This window comes from Taudactylus pleione, unplaced genomic scaffold (genome assembly GCF_031769625.1).
Source record: "Taudactylus pleione unplaced genomic scaffold, aTauple2 ptg000320l, whole genome shotgun sequence".
NCBI lineage: Eukaryota > Metazoa > Chordata > Amphibia > Anura > Myobatrachidae > Taudactylus > Taudactylus pleione.
The window spans coordinates 653,460-672,810 of NW_028284721.1; the positions used below are offsets into that span (position 1 = coordinate 653,460).

At 53.7% G+C, this 19,351-nt stretch overlaps 1 protein-coding gene across 1 annotated transcript in view; it reads right to left on the minus strand.

Annotated features, from left to right (window-relative positions):
* LOC148509537 (uncharacterized) overlaps positions 1-18,501 on the minus strand; it is a 45,705-nt gene extending 27,204 nt beyond the window's left edge. Inside the window, exons 1-2 of the mRNA XM_088442991.1 lie at positions 17,489-18,501; positions 16,544-16,611 (exon numbers count right to left, since the gene is read on the minus strand). Of these exons, the coding sequence (XP_088299117.1) occupies positions 16,544-16,611; positions 17,489-18,430 (1,010 nt within the window). The 5' untranslated portion in view covers positions 18,431-18,501. The remainder of the gene's footprint in view (positions 1-16,543; positions 16,612-17,488) is intronic.
* Between the last annotated feature and the right edge of the window lie 850 nt (positions 18,502-19,351).

Below are 19,351 nucleotides of genomic sequence, written 5' to 3' on the forward strand. Positions count from 1 at the left end.
GGCATGTCACTTTGTAACATCGACTGAAAAGCCGAAGACGAGGCCGCCAGACTCTGAACAGAGCTGGAGAGTACACCCACCCAGGGTGGAGGAACCGCCTAAGGATAACCCTGAAAGGGCACCATGGACTGCTGCGTCACTGGGGAAGACTGCACATACACAGGCAACCCCGAATAAGTACCCACAGTCTGAGACCCGGGGGGGGGGGGAGACTGCAATAACTGCGGAATACCCAGGGAAAGGGAGATGGTAGGCTGGGGCAACGCTCAAGTAGGGACTGCTAAACGGTCCGCGATCGACGCCAGCACCTGCGAAAACATCGCCCAAGGAGGATCCTGCGACATAGGGGGTTTAGAGGGGCCAGGCACTAGCTGGCACCGCCCGCACAGACCATCCTGTGATAAATCCTCCCTATCAACTCCTGCAGAACAGCGTCTGCAGGAAAACAACACAGGAGCCACGGAGAGCTCAACCTCCTCATCAGACATGACAATAATTTTTCAATAAATATGTATCACAAAGAATAGGTGAGGCATATAACACCCGCGCACTCACAAGTATGCAACACAAACAGGCCACAATATGGTACTGTGAAGCACACCACTGTATGTGACTGACTTCACAAATACTTTGATTTAGATAAGTGAGGTACACAGAAAGAACGTCCCTCCCCCACACACCTGCCGGGCCGTAGAAGGAAAGGGATAGGTATAAGATGACAGTCAGCAGAAATTAGCACAGACAGGCAGCACTAGCAAAAAGTCACATACCATGCAGGAAGGTAATACTCACTGCACCTTTCGCTACAATCAACCTCCCAGATTCAGTGTCTGGGAGGGCCATAGCGCTGCGAACCAGCGTCCTTTTGCAAGGGAGAGGTAAGCAGGGGGACCGGACCATGCACCGCCTGGGAGATCTGCGCTTGCCACGAGAAGATGGCCGCTGGAGAGCTCTGAGTGGCCGCAGGAGGAGCAGCTCAGCGACGCCAGCACGCATGAGAGACGGTGCGCTGAGCTGAGGGGAGGAGCCGCTAAACCAGAGAAGGCTGCCTCCCCTGGCTAGTGATTAACCCCAGGGACGCTGGTTCCCTTCCAGCCATTACTTCCTGGTGGTCCAGCGGTCACGCGGGGTATTCCTGAAGAGGGGGAGTCCGCCGCCGGTCAGTCCCCAGAGACAGGCGGTGAGACTGCCTTTTTTTCTCACGGGCAACGCGATGCGCTGCCCGCGCTTACCTGTCCCAGTAGAATCCAGCAGCAGTCTGTGGGAGGTCCCGGAGCCACGCTAGTACTGACTCCGGGGTCCCGCTGCGTTACCCAGATCAGTACTGGCATTGCAGCGCCAGCGGGGTTGTTGGAGCGGCAGCGTGGACGTCCAGATGGACAGTCTGATGCTGCTGCTCTGAAGAAGAAAAAATAAATAAAATCTTCATTTAAAAAATAAAAATAAGCTTAGGGGCTGCATATGCAGCCCCACCGCGCCAGGGTGACCCGACTCCGGCCGGGCACCAACTAAAACTGAGGTGCCTGTGGCTCGGGGGCGGGGTATAGAGGAGGATGGACCCAAGTGCATCCTGGGAGCATGTTGGGGGCACCTGATGGTTGGCGTTGAGAACAACAGTTCTTTCTAAAGGTCCTATAGATTGTAAGCTAGGGAGCAGGACCTTCCAACCTCTGTCTGTCATTACCCAGTTTTGTTCTATTAATGTTTCCAATTGTGAAGCGCAACGAAAAATGTTGCGCTATACAGTGATCCTACCTGACCATTTCTGGGTTGCATCATAATTTATGCTTTAGAGCTCCCAACATGCCTCCACACATCCCGACATGCCCCTAGATTCTCCCAACAGCATCAGACCTCCCCACATGCCCCTTCAATGCCTTCATGATCCTACATGTGCTATGACTTGTCTGTACACAAAACCCATAGTGAATAAAACATTAGGTAACAAAAGGCATATTTATCAATGAATGTGTGTAGTATATCCCAGAAAACAACAGTTTTCGGAGGTGGTATGTAAAGATTAAGAACTACCAGGATGTATGTACAGGGGACCACAGCTGATATCCCAGATATCTACTGCAATCCCCTAGTCTTCACATTAGGACAGGGCACCTTACAGAAATGGACACTTCACAACGCATTGAAAGCGTGCCCAAAAAAAGGGATGTGGCCATTTAGAAGACCGGCAGCCGTGAACTCCGATTGGACTGCGACCGGCGCCTGTTTGATGACAGGGCAACTGGGTCGGGTCCCCGAGGCGCTGTGCTGCGGCCAATCCCTTAGAGCCTTTCAGGCATTGGCCACAGCACAGCGCATCCCGGACCTTTTTTAAAAGAGATTCCCCAGTCCCCTAAATTGGGTAAAATACCCGCTATTAGCATTCCCACTAGGCTGTTTTAGTGGAGCGTCCCGATGCTATTTAAGGGCAAAAAGCACCCTGCCCTCTGAAACAGCCTGCAGGTGCCGTCCCCACCCGCGAGTCGCAATGTCCCGCGGGTGGAGAAAACTGCAGTGCAGCGGTCCCTGCCGGTGAATAAATGCCAGGCGAATGCGCCCAGCATCCATTCACACTGACAGCAGCGCTTGGGGGCAGCCCAGCATATCCGTAAGTGCCCGACAGCGCCAAGAGTGACGAAAAGGGGACGCATCTTAAAGACACTGCCTTTTCATTGGCCACGTCCCCTTTCTCTAGGTCTGGCGCCAGACCTAGAGTGAACACTATACAGGGTATTTGTGATCACTGCTATACAAGAAACTGTTACTAATTAAAATGACTGATATTTTCTTTGCCATTCTGGCCACAACTTTGATCAACATCCCACATAGCTCTAAAGTCCATTTTTAAAAAGCTAAAGCGTGCATAAACATTTGGAGAGTTGCTCTTTGATAATGGCTTCTTTCAAAACTGAACACACTCGCGTGGAACCCTTGGACTTTCTAAAGCTGTCCTGAAAGACACTGACACATACCTATTATTTAGGTGTTTGAAACCAATATTTTTAATTGAAAATATGAGATATGGTAAGAACTTACCCTTGTTATCTCTATTTCTACGAAGTCCATAGGGTTCCACAGGATACCTTGGGGTATAGGTGTGACGTCAGTCGCAGGGCACCAAAGAGTTAAGCTTTCAGCCTCCCAGGATGCACTAGGTCCCCCTCCTATACCCCGCCCCCGGGCCAAGGCACCTCAGTTAGTTACCAAGCCATAGGCCGGAGGAGGAGAAGGAAGAGAGAGAACAAAGATCTGGACACATACAAGAATCACATTCTCACCAGAGGGAGACGGAAAACCGGTGACCAGAGCAAAGCCCATCTGCAGCACAGGTGCGACAGGGCGGGAGTCCTGTGGAACCCTATGGACTTCGTAGAAATAGAGATAACAAGGGTAAGTTCTTACCATATCTCATATTTTCTACTTCAGGGTCCATAGGGTATCCACAGGATACCTTGGGGATGTCCCAAAGCAGTATCCTTTAAGGGTGGGGACGCTCCTGTGCAGAAAGGAGAATCCGCCGCCCGAAGGAAGCATCCTGAGAGGCGAAGGTGTCAAACCTGTAATACCTCACGAAGGTATGGACAGAAGACCACGTAGCAGCCTTGCAGATCTGAACTGCCGAGGCACCACGTCGAGCTGCCCACGAAGGACCCACAGACCTAGTGGAATGAGCCTTCAGAGAAGGAGAGACCGGTAGGCCTTCATGAAGATAAGCTTCAGAAATAGCCATACGGATCCAGGCTGCCAAAGTTTGCTTTGAAGCAGGCCAACCCTTTTTACAGAAGCCATAGAGGACAACAAAGCGTCCGACTTCCTAAACAAAGAAGTGCGGTCAACATAAGTCCTTAAGGCCCGCACAACATCCAAAGAGGCCTCACCCACGGAAAGACCCGGTGAGTTAAAGGCCGGAACAACTATTTCCTCGTTAACATGAAACTGGGAAACAACTTTGGGAAGAAACTCGGGCCGAGTGCGGAGCACTGCCCTGTTCCCATGAAAAACCAAGAAAGGGGGTCTACAAGAAAGAGCCCCTAACTCAGAAACACGTCTGGCTGAAGCAACGGCCAGAAGGAAAACAGTCTTAGCTGTTAGCCATTTAATATCCACTGAGCCCAGTGGTTCAAACGGCGGTCCTTGGAGAGCCCTCAGGACCACAGCCAAATCCCAAGGCGCCACAGGTGGAACAAAGGGCGGCTGAATACGGAGAACACCTTGCATAAAGGTGCGCACATCCGGGATTGTAGCAATCCTACGGTGAAACCAGACAGATAGGGCCGAAACCTGTACCTTCAAAGAAGCAAGGCGAAGCCCATGATCTAGTCCCGCTTGCAGGAAGGCGAGAATCCGAGACAGACGAAACTCCCGCGGTGCATAACCTCTCGGTCGACACCACTGGAAGAACGTATGCCACACGCGATGGTATATCCTCGCGGAAGACTGTTTCCGAGCTCGTAACATGGTACGCACCACAGAGCTGGAAAACCCCCAGGACCTCAGCATGGCCGTCTCAACAGCCACGCCGCCAAAGACAGCCGAGTCAGGTCCGGGTGAAGACAAGGACCCTGAGACAGAAGGTCCGGTCGTAGCGGCAACCGCAGAGGACAGTCCACGGACAGACCCTGAAGGTCTGAGAACCAGTGCCGTCTGGGCCACGCGGGAGCTATCAACAGGAGCGTCCCTCCTTCCTGTTTGAATTTCCGGATTACCCGTGGAAGAAGGGAGACCGGAGGGAACAGGTATGCGAACCTGAACGTCCACCGGACGGACAGAGCATCCACCAGAGACGCCCCTTCGTCTCTTGTGCGAGACCCGTACACCGGCAACTTGTTGTTGTGCCGGGACGCCATGAGGTCGATTTCTGGAAGACCCCACCTGTCCACCAGTAGTTGAAAAACGTCCGGGTGCAGGGACCATTCCCCTGGATGAACGTCCTGGCGACTTAGAAAGTCCGCCTCCCAATTTAGCACTCCCGGGATGAAGACCGCTGATATGGCCGGAAGATTGCGCTCCGCCCAAACCAGGATCCGAGAGACCTCTACGAGAGCCGCCCGACTGCGAGTTCCTCCTTGCCTGTTTATGTAGGCCACGGTGGTAGCATTGTCCGACTGGACCTGCACCGGGTGACCCTGGAGAAACCGCTGTGCCTGCAGGAGAGCATTGAAGACCGCACGGAGTTCCAAGATATTTATTGGAAGCTCCGCTTCTGTCGGTGTCCACCTGCCCTGGAACAAGTGTGGACCCGAAACTGCTCCCCAGCCCCGAAGACTGGCGTCCGTTGTCAACAGGACCCAATTTGGAACCCAGAACGGACGTCCCTTGTTGAGGTGGGTCGTCTTTAACCACCACGCAAGGGACAGGCGAACCTCCGGGGTGAGCACAATCGTCTGGAACTTCAGAGACTGAGGCAGCCCGTTCCACTTGGACAGGATCAGGTGCTGCAGAGGTCTGGAGTGAAACTGGGCGAATTCCACCATGTCGAACACCGACACCATGGCGCCCAGTAACCTCATCGCCGAGTGTAAGGACACCCGGCGGCTGTGCAGACAACTGCGCACCCTTGACTGTAAAGCAGAGATCTTGTCCTCCGTCACGAAGATCCTTTGCTGTCCCGAGTCCAATAAGGCTCCAAGATGCAGAATCCTCCGAGACGGGATTAGAGTGGACTTCTGCCAGTTGATTAGCCAGCCGTGCCGTTGCAGCAGTGCAATGGTCAGGTCCAAGTGGTGTAACAGGAGCTCTGGAGATCCTGCCACCAATAACAGGTCGTCCAAGTACGGCAACATGCGGACTCCTTGCAGCCGCAGAGAAGCCGCCATGACCGCCAAAGCGTCCTGTATGTCCAATGACACCATGTAGTCCCCAGGTTCCAGCGCCAGAATGATGGACCGTAGGGTCTCCATCCGAAACTTCGGGACCCGCAAAGACTTGTTGAGTGCTTTGAGGTTGAGAATCGGACGATATGACCCATTGGGTTTCTGTACCAAAAATAGATTTGAATAGAAACCCTGGCCCCTCTGGGAGAATGGAACAGGCACTATAACTCCAGCCTGGAGCATAGTGTGCAATACCTTCCGCAGCTCCGTAGCCTTGTTCCGGTCTGATGGTAGACCCGTGGTGAAGAATCGAGCCGGGGGTCTGTGCCGGAAGGAGAGGGCGTACCCGTGAGAGACCACCTCCAGAACCCAAGTGTCTGTCGTAGTGAACGACCAACACCGGGAGAACTGCAGCAGGCGGCCTCCCACCCTGGGATCCCCCAAGGGGAGACCCGGACCGTCAGGCCGCAGGCTTGTCATCTGGCTTGGGGGCCGGACGTCTGGTACTCCATGCCTGTTTCCGGGGCTTGACCGATTTCTTAGGGCCAGCCTGTCGAGGAAACGACTGTGGTTTGGGCCTGCCCTGGGCCCTAGATGACCGAAAGGACGATGGTCCAGAACCAGAAGGAGCAGCGGCCGACGGGAGACAAGCAGATTTGGCTGCCGCCAGCGTGGCCACAATCTTATCCAGATCCGGACCGAAGAGAACTTCTCCGGTAAACGGCAACGCTTCCAGACCTTTCTTGGATCTGCGTCCGCCTTCCAGGATCGCAGCCACAAGGTGCGACGAGCAGCTACCGCTGCTGAAGAAATTCTAGACACCAGAGTACTAATGTCTAGAGCCGCCTCGTTGATGTAGGTGGCCGAATCACGGAGATTGCCAATCAACTCCGCCTGTTCGGCCGGACAGTCGGATTCAAAAGAAGCCTCTAATGAATCCGCCCAGCGCTCCATCGCTCTGGCAACCCAGCAAATGGCCATAGCCGGCCGTGCTGCCCCCCCTGCAAGGGAATAAGCGGACTTCAGGCAGATTTCTACCTTGCGGTCCGTAGCATCCTTAAGGGAGGACATGGATGGCATCGGCAATGTGGCACTACGGACAAGACGGGTCACGTGAGAATCCACCTGTGGAGGGGATTCACACTTAGCAAAATAATTATCCGCGAACGGATAAGCCACCGCCAGGCGTCTCTGCGGCTGGTATCTTTTGCCAGGTTGTTTCCACGCCTCCTCTAAATGGTCCACCAACTGACCCGAAAGAGGAAAGACTGTGGCATCGCCCTTCACATCTTTGAAAAAGGCATACTTAGATTTAGCCACTGGGGGAACTTCGTCCTCAATCACCAAGGCTGTGCGGACCGCCCGAATAAGTCCAGGAATATATACTTTGGACTTAGCATCAGCGTCCTTAGTATGGAAAGGTTCCTGATCGTAAGGATCCAGAATCTCCCCATCATCAGACGTCCCTTCGTCATCCTCATAAGGAGCGGACAGAGACGCCACCGGCCTTTTATGAGGCCGCATCACAGACTCCCCTTGCAACACATCCGACAAGTGCTGTACAGAACTCGTCAGGGAGTTAACCCACGCTGGCTCCTGAGAACCCGGGAGCGGGGAAATAGGGAGACTGTGGGGTACCACCAATTGTCGTGGGAACCCCTGCATGGGTGACGACACCACAGACTGCTGGGACAAACCCATCGGAGTAAACGCGGGCTGCGGAGCTAACTGGCCCACTAAAGCTGTTAACGCCTGAGCGAAACAAGCCCAGGGCGGCTCCTGTACCGGTGCTGTAACCGTAATAGGCCGCGCCATGGACAAACACTGCCGGCAAAGGCCCTCCGCGCTACCCTCCCCCTCCGCTAACGGTACTTTGCACGTGGTACACTGTAGCCGGAGGGGAAAATCACTTTCAGACATTATGGCACCACGTATGTGACCTCTCTCACCAATTAAGTATTAAATAGGCGAGAGACCACCCTGCAGCACCGCACTGCAAGGGCTTTAGCAGAAAGAACAGGGACAGTAATAAAGCTGACAGTTTAGAGAAGAAAAGTTACAGGCAGCGCTAGCACAGTCACATACAATGCAGAGAAATAACAATTCCTGCACTAACAGCGCTGATCACTCAACTACACAGACACAGGGCCTGGTAGGACACAGCGCTGCATACACAGACCTGAGCCACAGCGGAGGAGAGGTATGCGGGGGGACCCAGACCACGATGCTTCCTTCCAGACTTCCAGCAGCGTTCACCATGCGTTGCAGAGAAGATGGCCGCCGAGGAGCAGAGAGAAGCTGGCCTGGGGGAGGAGCGCTGACACAGGACCAGTCAGCACAGTGCAGAGAGGGCTGTGTGCAGCGGGGGAGGCGCCGGCTGTGAGACAGGGAAGGCGCGCTCCCCTGGCATGCATTTAACCCCTGGGACGCCGCAGCGCTACCGCTCTGCTGCGGTCCGCTGTCCCAGGGGGTAGTGGAAGCGCAGGTTGGTCGCCTGGCTCCACGCTGCAGCCAGTCCCCAGGGAGCCCCCTGCCTGGGGACTTAGGACCATGTGATCAGCGGGGACCCACCGCGGGACCCCGCTGCTTACCTCTGTCCCCCTTGAATCCGGCCATGGTCCGGAGCATCTGGGGTCACCGCTAGCTGTGACCCCAGACGCCCACCAGCATCCCCGGATCAGTACCGGCGTTCTGGTACCGGCGGGGTGTAGGGAAGACAGCATGGACGTCAGGACTGACTGTCCATGCTGTTCATCCAGATGTGCAGCCACAGCTGCATGAAGAAAAAGCTTCAGGGGCTCTTCTAGCCCCCACTCCAACAGGTGCACCCGACTCCGGCCGGGCACCAAACTAAACTGAGGTGCCTTGGCCCGGGGGCGGGGTATAGGAGGGGGACCTAGTGCATCCTGGGAGGCTGAAAGCTTAACTCTTTGGTGCCCTGCGACTGACGTCACACCTATACCCCAAGGTATCCTGTGGATACCCTATGGACCCTGAAGTAGAAAAATAATTACCCCACCTTCTGCAGCCTCTACCCCCTACCGTAGTAATTTTCTACATTATGTACGATTATCTGCTGCTATCTCTTGTGTGCCAGACAAAGGAGACAGGGAGCACGTTCAATGAGCATGTCTGAGAGGAGAGGGCGAACACTGGTGGGTAGGCTAAGATGATGGAATAGTATGCACCACATTGAAATTATATATTCATTATGGCGTTACACAACAGAGGGCATTCAGCAGAAAGAAGGAAAGAGCATATTTCTACTCCAGGGTCCTTAGGGATCCACAGGGATACCATGGGGTATAGGAATGGGCTTGTCCATGGGCACCACACAGTTAAGATGTCATCCCAGGATGCACCGGGCCCCCTCCTATACCCTGCCCCCAGGCCAAAGCACCTCAGTTTCAGTAGGTGCCCGGCTGGAGCTGGGTCACTGCACAGGGGGGCTGTGTGCCACTGAAGATCTTCAAGAGCGGTAGCATAGGACAGTCCAGCGGACGTCCATGCTACAGCTCCGACACCCCCGCCGGCGCCGACCACCGGTAGCGATCTGGGGAACTCGGTGGGCTCTTGGGGGTTCTAGCTAGCGAAACCCCCAGGGGCCGTGGACTGTGGCCGGACGTACGGGGGGCAGCAAAAGATAAGCAGCGGGCGTCTGCGGTAGGCGCCCGCTGTCTCACAGTCCAGTGTCCCCAGGGCTGGGGGCTCCCTGGGGACGGCAGTATAGTGGAGCCAGGCGGATGCCTGCGCTCACACTAGACCACCAGGGATGCGGGGCTGGAGAGTCGCGGAACACGCTCCTGCATCCTGGGGGGTTAATGGCCTGCCAGGGGAGGAAACCTTCCCTGTAGCGCACAGGAGGCTCCTCCCCATCACTGCTCTCCAGCGCCTCACTGATGTTTTGGCGGGCTGAGGCAGTGATCCTCCCCAGGCACGCCTCTCTTCATCCTCCGGCAGCCATCTTGTGTGCAGGATGCTGAGGTGGGATGCGGAACCTGGGTGCCCCTTACATACCTCTCCTCCAGATAAGGTCAGAGTATGTAGCGCTATCACTGCCAGGCTGTAAGTCTGTGTAAGTGATAGTGCAAGATTTTTCTGCATTGTATGTGCCTTTATGCTAGCGCTGTGTGCCTGAACATTTCACCTGTCAGCCATTTTAGCTATCCCTATTTCTCCTTACTGACCAGCCCTCTTAGTGCCAGTACTGTCAGGGTGGGAATTTGCCTCCCAGTTTAAAATTTATTACTGTGAGAAAGTGTCACATACCAATATGTCCAGTGAGGACTGTTAGAGGAGCACCTCTCCTATTTTCCTGCTCCAAATGTAAAGCAGGGAGGGGGCGGTACTTCAGGATGGTTTATGTGCTGCATGTTTGGCCATTCCTGGTACCTCTGCTGTACCCAGCACCTCTCAGGAACTACCTTGTGCTTGTTTTGCGCAAGCCTTGACTGTCCTTATAAATAGGTTGGCAGTCCCTCCTGCGTTTCCCCAATTGGGGTTCGCGCAACAGGCGGTAGTCCCGCCTCCAGTTCTAGGGGTTCCGGGGCCAATAGTAATCACGCAGTGCCCCCCCGCAACAGGTCCTTACTCCGACAGACCCTGGTTGGACTAATTCTGGGGAGAAGAACACTCAGCGGCATCAGTCTAGACCTGCTAAAAGACCATTATTGTCATATCCATCCACACAGGATGACGACAATGACGGGTCATCTGATGAGGGCGAAATTCTAGATTTGTCGGACACAGACACTCCTCAAGCAGGGGCAGAGGTTAAGTCTACAATTTATATTCCAGGTCTTATATGGGCGGTCCGTGCGGCCATGATGATTACTGACGACAACCTCCCTGCAGCACCTACCCATGCTTATTTTAAGGAGGTTAGAGGAGCTGCAGCAGTTTTTCCTCTTTCTGGTCAACTAGTTGATCACATGGAGGAGACGTGGAAATCGCTGGGAAAAAGATTTCAGCCTCAAAAGCGTTTAACCCGTGCATATCTCTTTGCGGAAGATTATTTCACCAAATGTGAGTCTCCTCCTCAGGTGGATTCTCATGTGACGCGCTTAGTAAAGAGCGCAACTCTGCCTATGCCGTCTATATGTCTTCTCTCACAGACCGTAAGGTGGAGGTGTGCCTTAAGTATCTATTCCCTCGCTGGAAGTGCATCTAGACAAGCTATGGCGGTTTGCTGGGTGGCCCAAGCTATGGAAAGATGGGCGGACGCTTTGGAAGCATCATTTGCTTCAGAGGGTACCAGCGAACAGGTTGTGTGGGTAACCTACGTACATTAACGAAGCATCTTTGGATTTGAGCCTGCTTACTTCTAGGGTTGACGCTCGACGCTCCTTGTGGTTACATTCTTGGAGGGCGGCTGCTGAATCCAAGAAAGGCCTGGAATGCTTACCTTATAATGGGCAGGTTCTGTTTGGGCCAGCTTTGGACAAGATAGTGGACACGCTGGCGGCTGCCAAATCTGCATGTCTACCTTCAGCTCCGACTCCATCTGGGTCTAAAAACCCATCCTTTCGGCCCTATCGCCCTCCAGGAAAACCTAAGGTGCAGTCCTTTCCGAGACCTTCAGGCCCCAAGAAAACAGCTAAACCCAACAAACAAGCTTGGAGTACCAGACGTCGCGCCGGACGACAAACCCTCAGCCTGACGGGTTGGGCCTCCCCTTGGGGGATCCCAAGGTGAGACGCCGATTTCTGCAATACGCCCAGTGTTGGTTCCAGACCAAAACAGACATTTGGGTAAGGGAGGTGGTATCTCAGGGATACGCCCTCTCCTTCCGCAGAAGGCCTCCTCATCAGTTCTTTGCAGCAGATCTTCCTTCAGATCCAGGGAAGGCCCTAGCGATCCAGGAGGTGGTGCGCTCGATGCTTCATATGGGAGTAATAAAGCCTGTTCCATTATCCCTAAGGGGGACCGGATATTACTCCAACTTTTTTCTGGTTCAAAAGCCAAATGGATCATTCCGACCTATCCTCAACCTCCAGTCCCTGAACAAGTTTTTAAGCAGCCTGGGGATTTTATGGTGTCCCTGGATGTTCAGGATGCTTACTTGCATATCCCCATTGCCAGGGTTCATCAACGTTACATCAGATTTGCGTTATCGGACCATCATTACCAGTTTCGGGCTCTACCGTTTGGCCTTTCCACGGCTCCTCGAGTGTTCACAAAGGTAATGGCGGTCATAGCGGCACACCCGCGGTTGCAGGGAGTTCGCCTATTACCGTACTTGGACGACCTTCTGTTGTTGGCAGGGTCGCCACAGGTTCTTTGCAGCCATCTGCAACTGACAATATCTGTGTTGCAGGCTCACGGTTGGTTAGTGAACTGGAAGAAGTCCTCTCTAATTCCTTCTCAGAGAATGGTCCATCTCGGGGCATTGTTGGACTCTCAGCAACAGAGGATCTTCTTGACGGAAGATAGCCCTGTTGCAGTCCAAGATACACAATGTTCTAAGGAGTCGCCGAGTGTCTCTTCTCTCGGCAATGAAGTTACTGGGTTCCATGGTGTCAACGTTCGACATGGTGGAGTATGCCCAGTTCCATTCCAGGCCTCTGCAGATGTTGATCCTCTCCAGATGGGACAGAATTCCCTGTCAAAGACGCAGATGATCAGGCTCACTTCGGAGGTGCGCCTGTCCCTGACTTGGTGGTTACAGAAGTCTCATCTCAGCAGGGGACATCCGTTTTGGATTTCGGATTGGGTCCTTCTAACAACGGATGCCTGTCTTCGGGGCTGGGGCGCTGTGACAGGTCCACACGTCTTCCAGGGCCGATGGACGTCAGAGGAGTCGGATCTGCCGATAAACATATTGGAACTTTGGGCAGTGTTCAAAGCGCTGCAGCAAGCAAGACCGTTCCTGCAGGGGAAACCTGTGCAGGTTCAGTCAACGCCACCATGGTGGCTTACCTAAACCGTCAGGGAGGAACTTGAAGCCAAGCGGCTCTAAGGGAGGTGTCCCGCATTCTGACTTGGGCAGAAGGCAATCTCCCAGCCATCTCAGCCGTCTTCATTCCGGGCATGCTTAACTTGGAAGCGGACTTCCTCAGCCGCCACGATGTACACCCGTGGGAATGGTCTCTTCACTAGGTGGTGTTCCAGCTCCTGATGGACAAGTGGGGCCTTCCCGAAATATAGACCTCATGGCCTCCAGACACAACCACAAGCTGTGGGCGTACGGATCACGAACAAGAGACGCAGGAGCTCTCCTGGTGGACTCTGTCGGCACGTTGGAACTTCCAGTTCACGTACCCGTTTCCTCCATTCTCCCTGCTGCCTCGAGTAATTCGAAAGTTCAGACAGGAAGGAGGCAAGATCCTGCTGGTGGCCCCTGCGTGGCCCAGACGAAGTTGGTACTCGGATCTTCAGTGTCTGTCCATCGACAAAACATTGCTGTTACCTCAGCGGCCAGACCTGTTGTCTCAGGATCCTTGCCTCTACCCGGATCTGAGACGGCTGTCTTTGACGGCGTGGCTCTTGAGGCTTCCTTCTTGAGGTCCAAGGGTTTCTCTAGAGCGGTAGTGAATACCATGCTACGGGCTCGGAAGCCGGCTGCAGCTAGAATTTACCACAGGGTGTGGCATACCTATTTTGAGTGGTGTCGCCCTAAAGGGTATGATCCTCACGAGTTTCGGATATCAAGAGTGTTGGCTTTCCTACAGGCGGGCTTGGATCTAGGTCTAGACCTCGCCTCACTGAAGGTGCATGTTTCTGCCCTGTCGGTTTGGTTTCAACATAGGATTGCTACGTTGCCTGATATCTGCACCTTTATGCAGGGTGTCCTTCGCATCCAGCCTCCCTTTGTCCCTCCGGTGGCTCCTTGGGATCTGGCGGTGGTCCTGCGGGCGCTCGAGGGTCCTCCATTGTAACCTTTGGGTTCCGTGGATTTGAAATGGCTTACGGCAAAGACAGTGTTCCTTTTGGCTATTGCTTCAGCCAGAAGGGGGTCGGATTTGGAGGCTCAGGCTTCATTCGGACAGGGCGGTACTTCGTACCCGTCCCGACTTCCTTCCTAAAGTAGTGTCTAGTTTCCACATTAACAAGGAAATTGTGGTCCCAGCCTTAAATTCATCTGATCTCTCGGCTGGTGAGGCTTCTTTGAATGTGGTACGGGCTCTGCGAATTTATGTGGACCGTACCAGTTCTTTAACAAAATCTGACTCTTTGTTTGTCCTATATGGATTTCATAAGAGGGGTTGGCCTGCCAATAAACAGACTTTGGCACGCTAGATTTGCATGACAATCGCTGAGTACACTCATGAAGGTCTTCCAGTCCCACCCTCTGTGAAGGCCCATTCTACAAGGTCTATGGGGCCTTCGTGGGCAGCTCGACGTGGCGCCTCGGCTGTTCAGCTTTGCAAGGCGGCCAGGTGGTCCTCTGTCCATACTTTTGTCAGGCATTATGCCTTTGACACATTTGCTTCTCAGGATACTTCCTTCGGGCGGCGGGTTCTCCTCTTGGCACAGGAGCGTCCCCTCCCTTGAAGGATACTGCTTTGGGACATCCCAAAGGTATCCCTGGGGATCCCTAAGGACCCTGGAGTAGAAAAGAAGAGATATGGTAAGAACTTACCTTTGTTATCTCTGTTTCTACGAAGTCCTTAGGGTCCACAGAACTTCTGCAGGGTGTTGTTCTGATCGCCAGTTTCTGTGAGAATGTGATTCCTATGTGTTCCAGACTTTCTTCTTCCTTTTTCTCCGCTCCGGCCTATGGCTTGATACTAAAACTGAGGTGCCTTGGCCTGGGGGCGGGGTATAGGAGGGGGCCTGGTGCATCCTGGGATGACATCTTTAACTATGTGGTTCCCATGGACAAGCCCATGCCTATACCCCAAGGTATCCCTGTGGACCCTAAGGACTTCGTAGAAACAGAGATAACAAAGGTAAGTTCTTACCATATCTAAGGTTTTTTAGAGACAAGATAGAAGTGACAGTCTCAATGACCTTGCAGCAGTAGGCTTATGGATATGAGCCTTGTCTTCAAGTTCCATCCTTCACAACTTCAGTTCCATCTCCACTTATGTTTCAGTACCAGACTAATAAGACTTCTGCTCGAGTACCAGCTTTCTCGCTCTTTTAGAGGGATACAGTCAGTATCCCGGCGGACGCTATGCCGGCACTGATATTACCGGCACCGGAATCCCGATGCTTCTCACAGTAACGATGCCGACATTCCGGGTTAGGCACTTACTGGAGGGTTAGGCACTAGAAGGAACAGTTAGGTTCTGGCACCTACCCTGACGGTTTGGGTTAGGTACCAAGGGGAGGGTTAGGAAAAAAAAAAACACATGTCGACCTTTTGCTTGTTTAACAACTGGTGTCTATCTAGACATTGCCTTCCTTTTTACCGTAGATCTTTCAAACCATAGCAGTTTTAGATTACTCTTCAGGAAGGTAAAATCTTTGTCCAGGACAGTTCCAGCTTAGGCCAGCCCAACAATTTTTGTACATGAGGGATGTGAGCTTCAACTGAGCAGAGGTCTAGGTCACATTGGCAGATAGAAACCCAGTAAGCTATAGTGTAAAGAACACTTCCCCCACATGGCTGGAATATATAAAATTCTTCCAGACTAAATAGTGTCCTCAAAAAGTAATAAGGGCGGTAAATCTTACCTGCAAGCAACGGTTGACCAGAGTGCACTTGACTAACTAATGCAAGGCATAAAATGTCAAATGTATACAAATCCATAGCGCTTGCGAGATTTTTGCATCATACATTAGGACAAAGTTTAAGTCGGATCGCTGCCCCCACACCATTGCAGGAGGCCCGAGTCAAAAACAAGTTGGTGACTGAGCCAGAATGGCCACCAAGCGGAGGACGTCCACCATGACCTGAACAAACATTTAGGTGAATGCATTTCAAAACGCAAAGGTGTCCTAAACAGGGGCCACCAAGATGGCAGACTCCAAAATATTATCTACAGCCAATCATGTCATTTAGCTCTTTCGCCACCATGGGATTTTCTAAATGTTGTACCTTTGATACTATAGTCACCTTACTGCTGCAGTGCTGAAGCAGTGGGAGGTGTAAGCACAAGTCCTAATGTACTTCAAGAAGTCAACTAAACACTTGTCAGAACCTTTACCTACAGCTGCATTAGGGAAATGGCACAGGGTTTGCACACACAATAAAACAATTTCCTCTGCAGGATGTGTTATGAAACCCATTATAAGTACAATAAATACACAGAAAACAAAAGAGGACAAGGGGGGGGGGGATATTTACAGAGACTAGGGGCTCAATGAAGGAAGGAAGGATTGATTTGCTGTTGCAATGGAATAGAAACTTCGGCAACGCCATCGAAGTTGCCCCCCCTCACGGCCACACTTACTCTTGTTGCGGGGGGATTTCAATGCTATTTGGATTGAGATCTAGGAATAAAATTTGGTTAAACATTATTTCCTAAACTGTTCTAGATGTTTGTTAAATACTGGTCGCTAGGGGTGACAGGATCTTTTTGCATAGTTTATAGCATGCCAGTTTCATAAAGTCTCCAGTACAATTAAAAGGATAGCACTACTCGAAATGAAGGTTACCTAATTAAAATCACTATGCTGACTTCTATTTATTTGACCTCCACCTGAAAATTCCTGTTAAAAGCTAAAAAAGCAAACGGATGCCACCAACTGACCAATATGCTGGGAATAACTGACCTTCCTTAATATGCACCAACATTTCCCTTCTGCAACAGTTTTTAATATTCAGGTGGTGTAGGGGAGTGTACCTGTCAGCACTGGGACTGGCCGGAGGGTGATCAGGAGAGCGGTAACAGTCACTGGGTGAGTAGCGATCCTGCGGAGGAAAAAGTCAGAGTTAATATCTGATGACACGGTAGGAGAGAGGGTGGGCCCGTGACAGGAGCAAGAGGCGGTAGGAGAGGGCGGGCCCGTGACAGGAGCAAGAGGCGGTAGGAGAGGGCGGGCCCGTGACAGGAGCAAGAGGCGGTAGGAGAGGGCGGGCCCGTGACAGGAGCAAGAGGCGGTAGGAGAGGGCGGGCCCGTGACAGGAGCAAGAGGCGGTAGGAGAGGGCGGGCCCGTGACAGAAGCAAGAGGCGGTAGGAGAGCGGGTGGGCCCGTGACAGGAGCAAGAGGCGGTAGGAGAGCGGGTGGGCCCGTGACAGGAGCAAGAGGCGGTAGGAGAGCGGGTGGGCCCGTGACAGGAGCAAGAGGCGGTAGGAGAGCGGGTGGGCCCGTGACAGGAGCAAGAGGCGGTAGGAGAGAGGACAACGGTCCAGTGGCAGGGCAGTACATAATTCAGACTGAAGGACAGGTGATGGAGTGGATATGTGACTATGGAAGAGGGCAGAACAAGACAAGCCTGTGATTACAGAATGGGTTGGTAATGGGTCAGGCGACAGATCAATGCTTTATTTATAGCACATGGAGGTGATGAGACATGCTCGCGACTTGGGGTGGGGTGTCACAGGATAGGTACGTGACTATTAGAGGGGTTTAGGTGACAGGGAGTCACATGACTATGGGACAGGGATGTGATGGAGCATGGCAAAAAGGAGAGAGGGAGCAGGAAACATGTACGGAGAGGGTAGTTAAGACCAGCAGGTAGTAACTGGTGGGGAAAAAAAAGGTGTCAAATGTGAGGGGACAAGGCAAAAGGCTCTAACAAGTCCATGTAGGCATGGTAACAGCACCGCAGGGGCGGAACACTCACCTGCTCTCTGCTGCAGTCCTCATAAGTCTTAGATTTCAGTGAGGAGCGGTTACGGTCTGTGTACCGGGGTGAAGGGGATCGCCGAGGAGTCGTAGAGTGGCGGCGTGGTGATGGGGATCGTCGAGGAGTCGTAGAGTGGCGGCGTGGTGATGGGGATCGTCGAGGAGTCGTAGAGTGGCGGCGTGGTGATGGGGATCGTCGAGGAGTCGTAGAGTGGCGGCGTGGTGATGGGGATCGTCGAGGAGTCGTAGAGTGGCGGCGTGGTGAAGGGGATCGGCGAGAAGTCGTAGAGTGGCGGCGTGGTGAAGGGGATCGGCGAGGAGTCGTAGAGTGGCGGCGTCGTGAAGGGGATCGGCGGCGTGGTGATGGGGAGCGGCGGCGTGGTGAGCGTGAGCGTCCGGAACGGGACTTGGAGCGGTGCTTTGTTGCATGCCTGGGGCGGGAGCGGCCCCGGGATCTGGAGCCCAGGGCAGGAGAACGGCCCGGGGATCTGGAGCGGGAGCGCCGGGCAGGGGAACGGCCCGGGGATCTGGAGCGGGAGCGCCGGGCAGGGGAACGGCCCGGGGATCTGGAGCGGGAGCGCCGGGCAGGGGAACGGCCCGGGGATCTGGAGCGGCCCTGGGATCTGAAGCGGGAGCGCCGGGCGGGGGCACGGCTCGGGGATCTGGAGCGCCGGGCAGGAGAGCGGCCCTGGGATCTGGAGCGGGAGCGCCGGGCAGGGGAGCGGCCCTGGGATCTGGAGCGGGAGCGCCGGGCAGGGGAGCGGTCCTGGGATCTGGAGCGGGAGCGCCGGGCAGGGGAGCGGCCCCGGGAACGAGAGCGGCCGCGTCTAGTTGGAGAACGCCCCCGGGACCAGCTCCGTGAGCTACTGCGGGAGCTATCGCTGTGCAGCACGGGTGGTGTGTCCGGGGACAGCCCGCGCCGCATCGGTGTCTTGTACATGTCGAGCACCCAAGTCACAGCAGGCCGCTGCAGCGGCAGCGACGAACGATCAAAACCCTGAGCTCTAGCGTTGCAGCGCGCGTAACTGACGCTGCCACATCATGACGTCATCGGTGCTGCACTCGCCATCTTTCTACACCCATCATTACAGCTAATATCAATGTCCAGCGCCATCTTACTACTCTCGTCTATACTCCTTCCTCATTATAGCTAAGGCTGTGCATTGTGCAAGAACAGCCAATCAGAGTCGATGAAAAAGTCCGGGAGGACGACATGTCTGGTTGCTAGGGATGGTAGAGACATAGCTTTTTCACACACGCCGGTTTTCACCGGCCTGGCAGGGGAGCGGCCCCGGGAACGAGAGCGGCCGCGTCTGACAGGAGAGCGGTGTAGTAAATTGAATTAAGTATGTAAACGGCTGGGTCCTTTCAGACGGCACGGTTGCCGTGTAACAGCCGGAAATATCCACTGACAAGGACGGCTACCCTGCCGTCCCCGTGCCGTCACTGCAAGTCAGTCAGGGCCGGATTAAGGTTTTATGGGGGCCCCTGGACAACAAACATGTGAGGGCCCCTATTAGTAATTAGTATGGCCAAATTGGGGGTATGCGCAATGGGGACTGTATCGTTCGTAAGTTGTACAGTGACAAGCAGCGATAAGCTCAGCGCTGTTTGTTAAATACTGGAAGGAGAACATAACCTCTTTAGTGAGTGCTTAAGGGGCCATGGGGCCCATTTATCAAAGTTAATTTGAGGTAAAATTCGGGGTTTTACCTCAAATATTAAGTATCCCCCGGATGTATGAAAGAGGGACCGCAGCAGGTATCATTGCCGCCTCCCCCATAGGTTTCTATGGGGAATGCGATGCTGCCAAATGTATCAAAATTCCCGATATTTGCCCCAGCAGCTAACGCTATCTGTA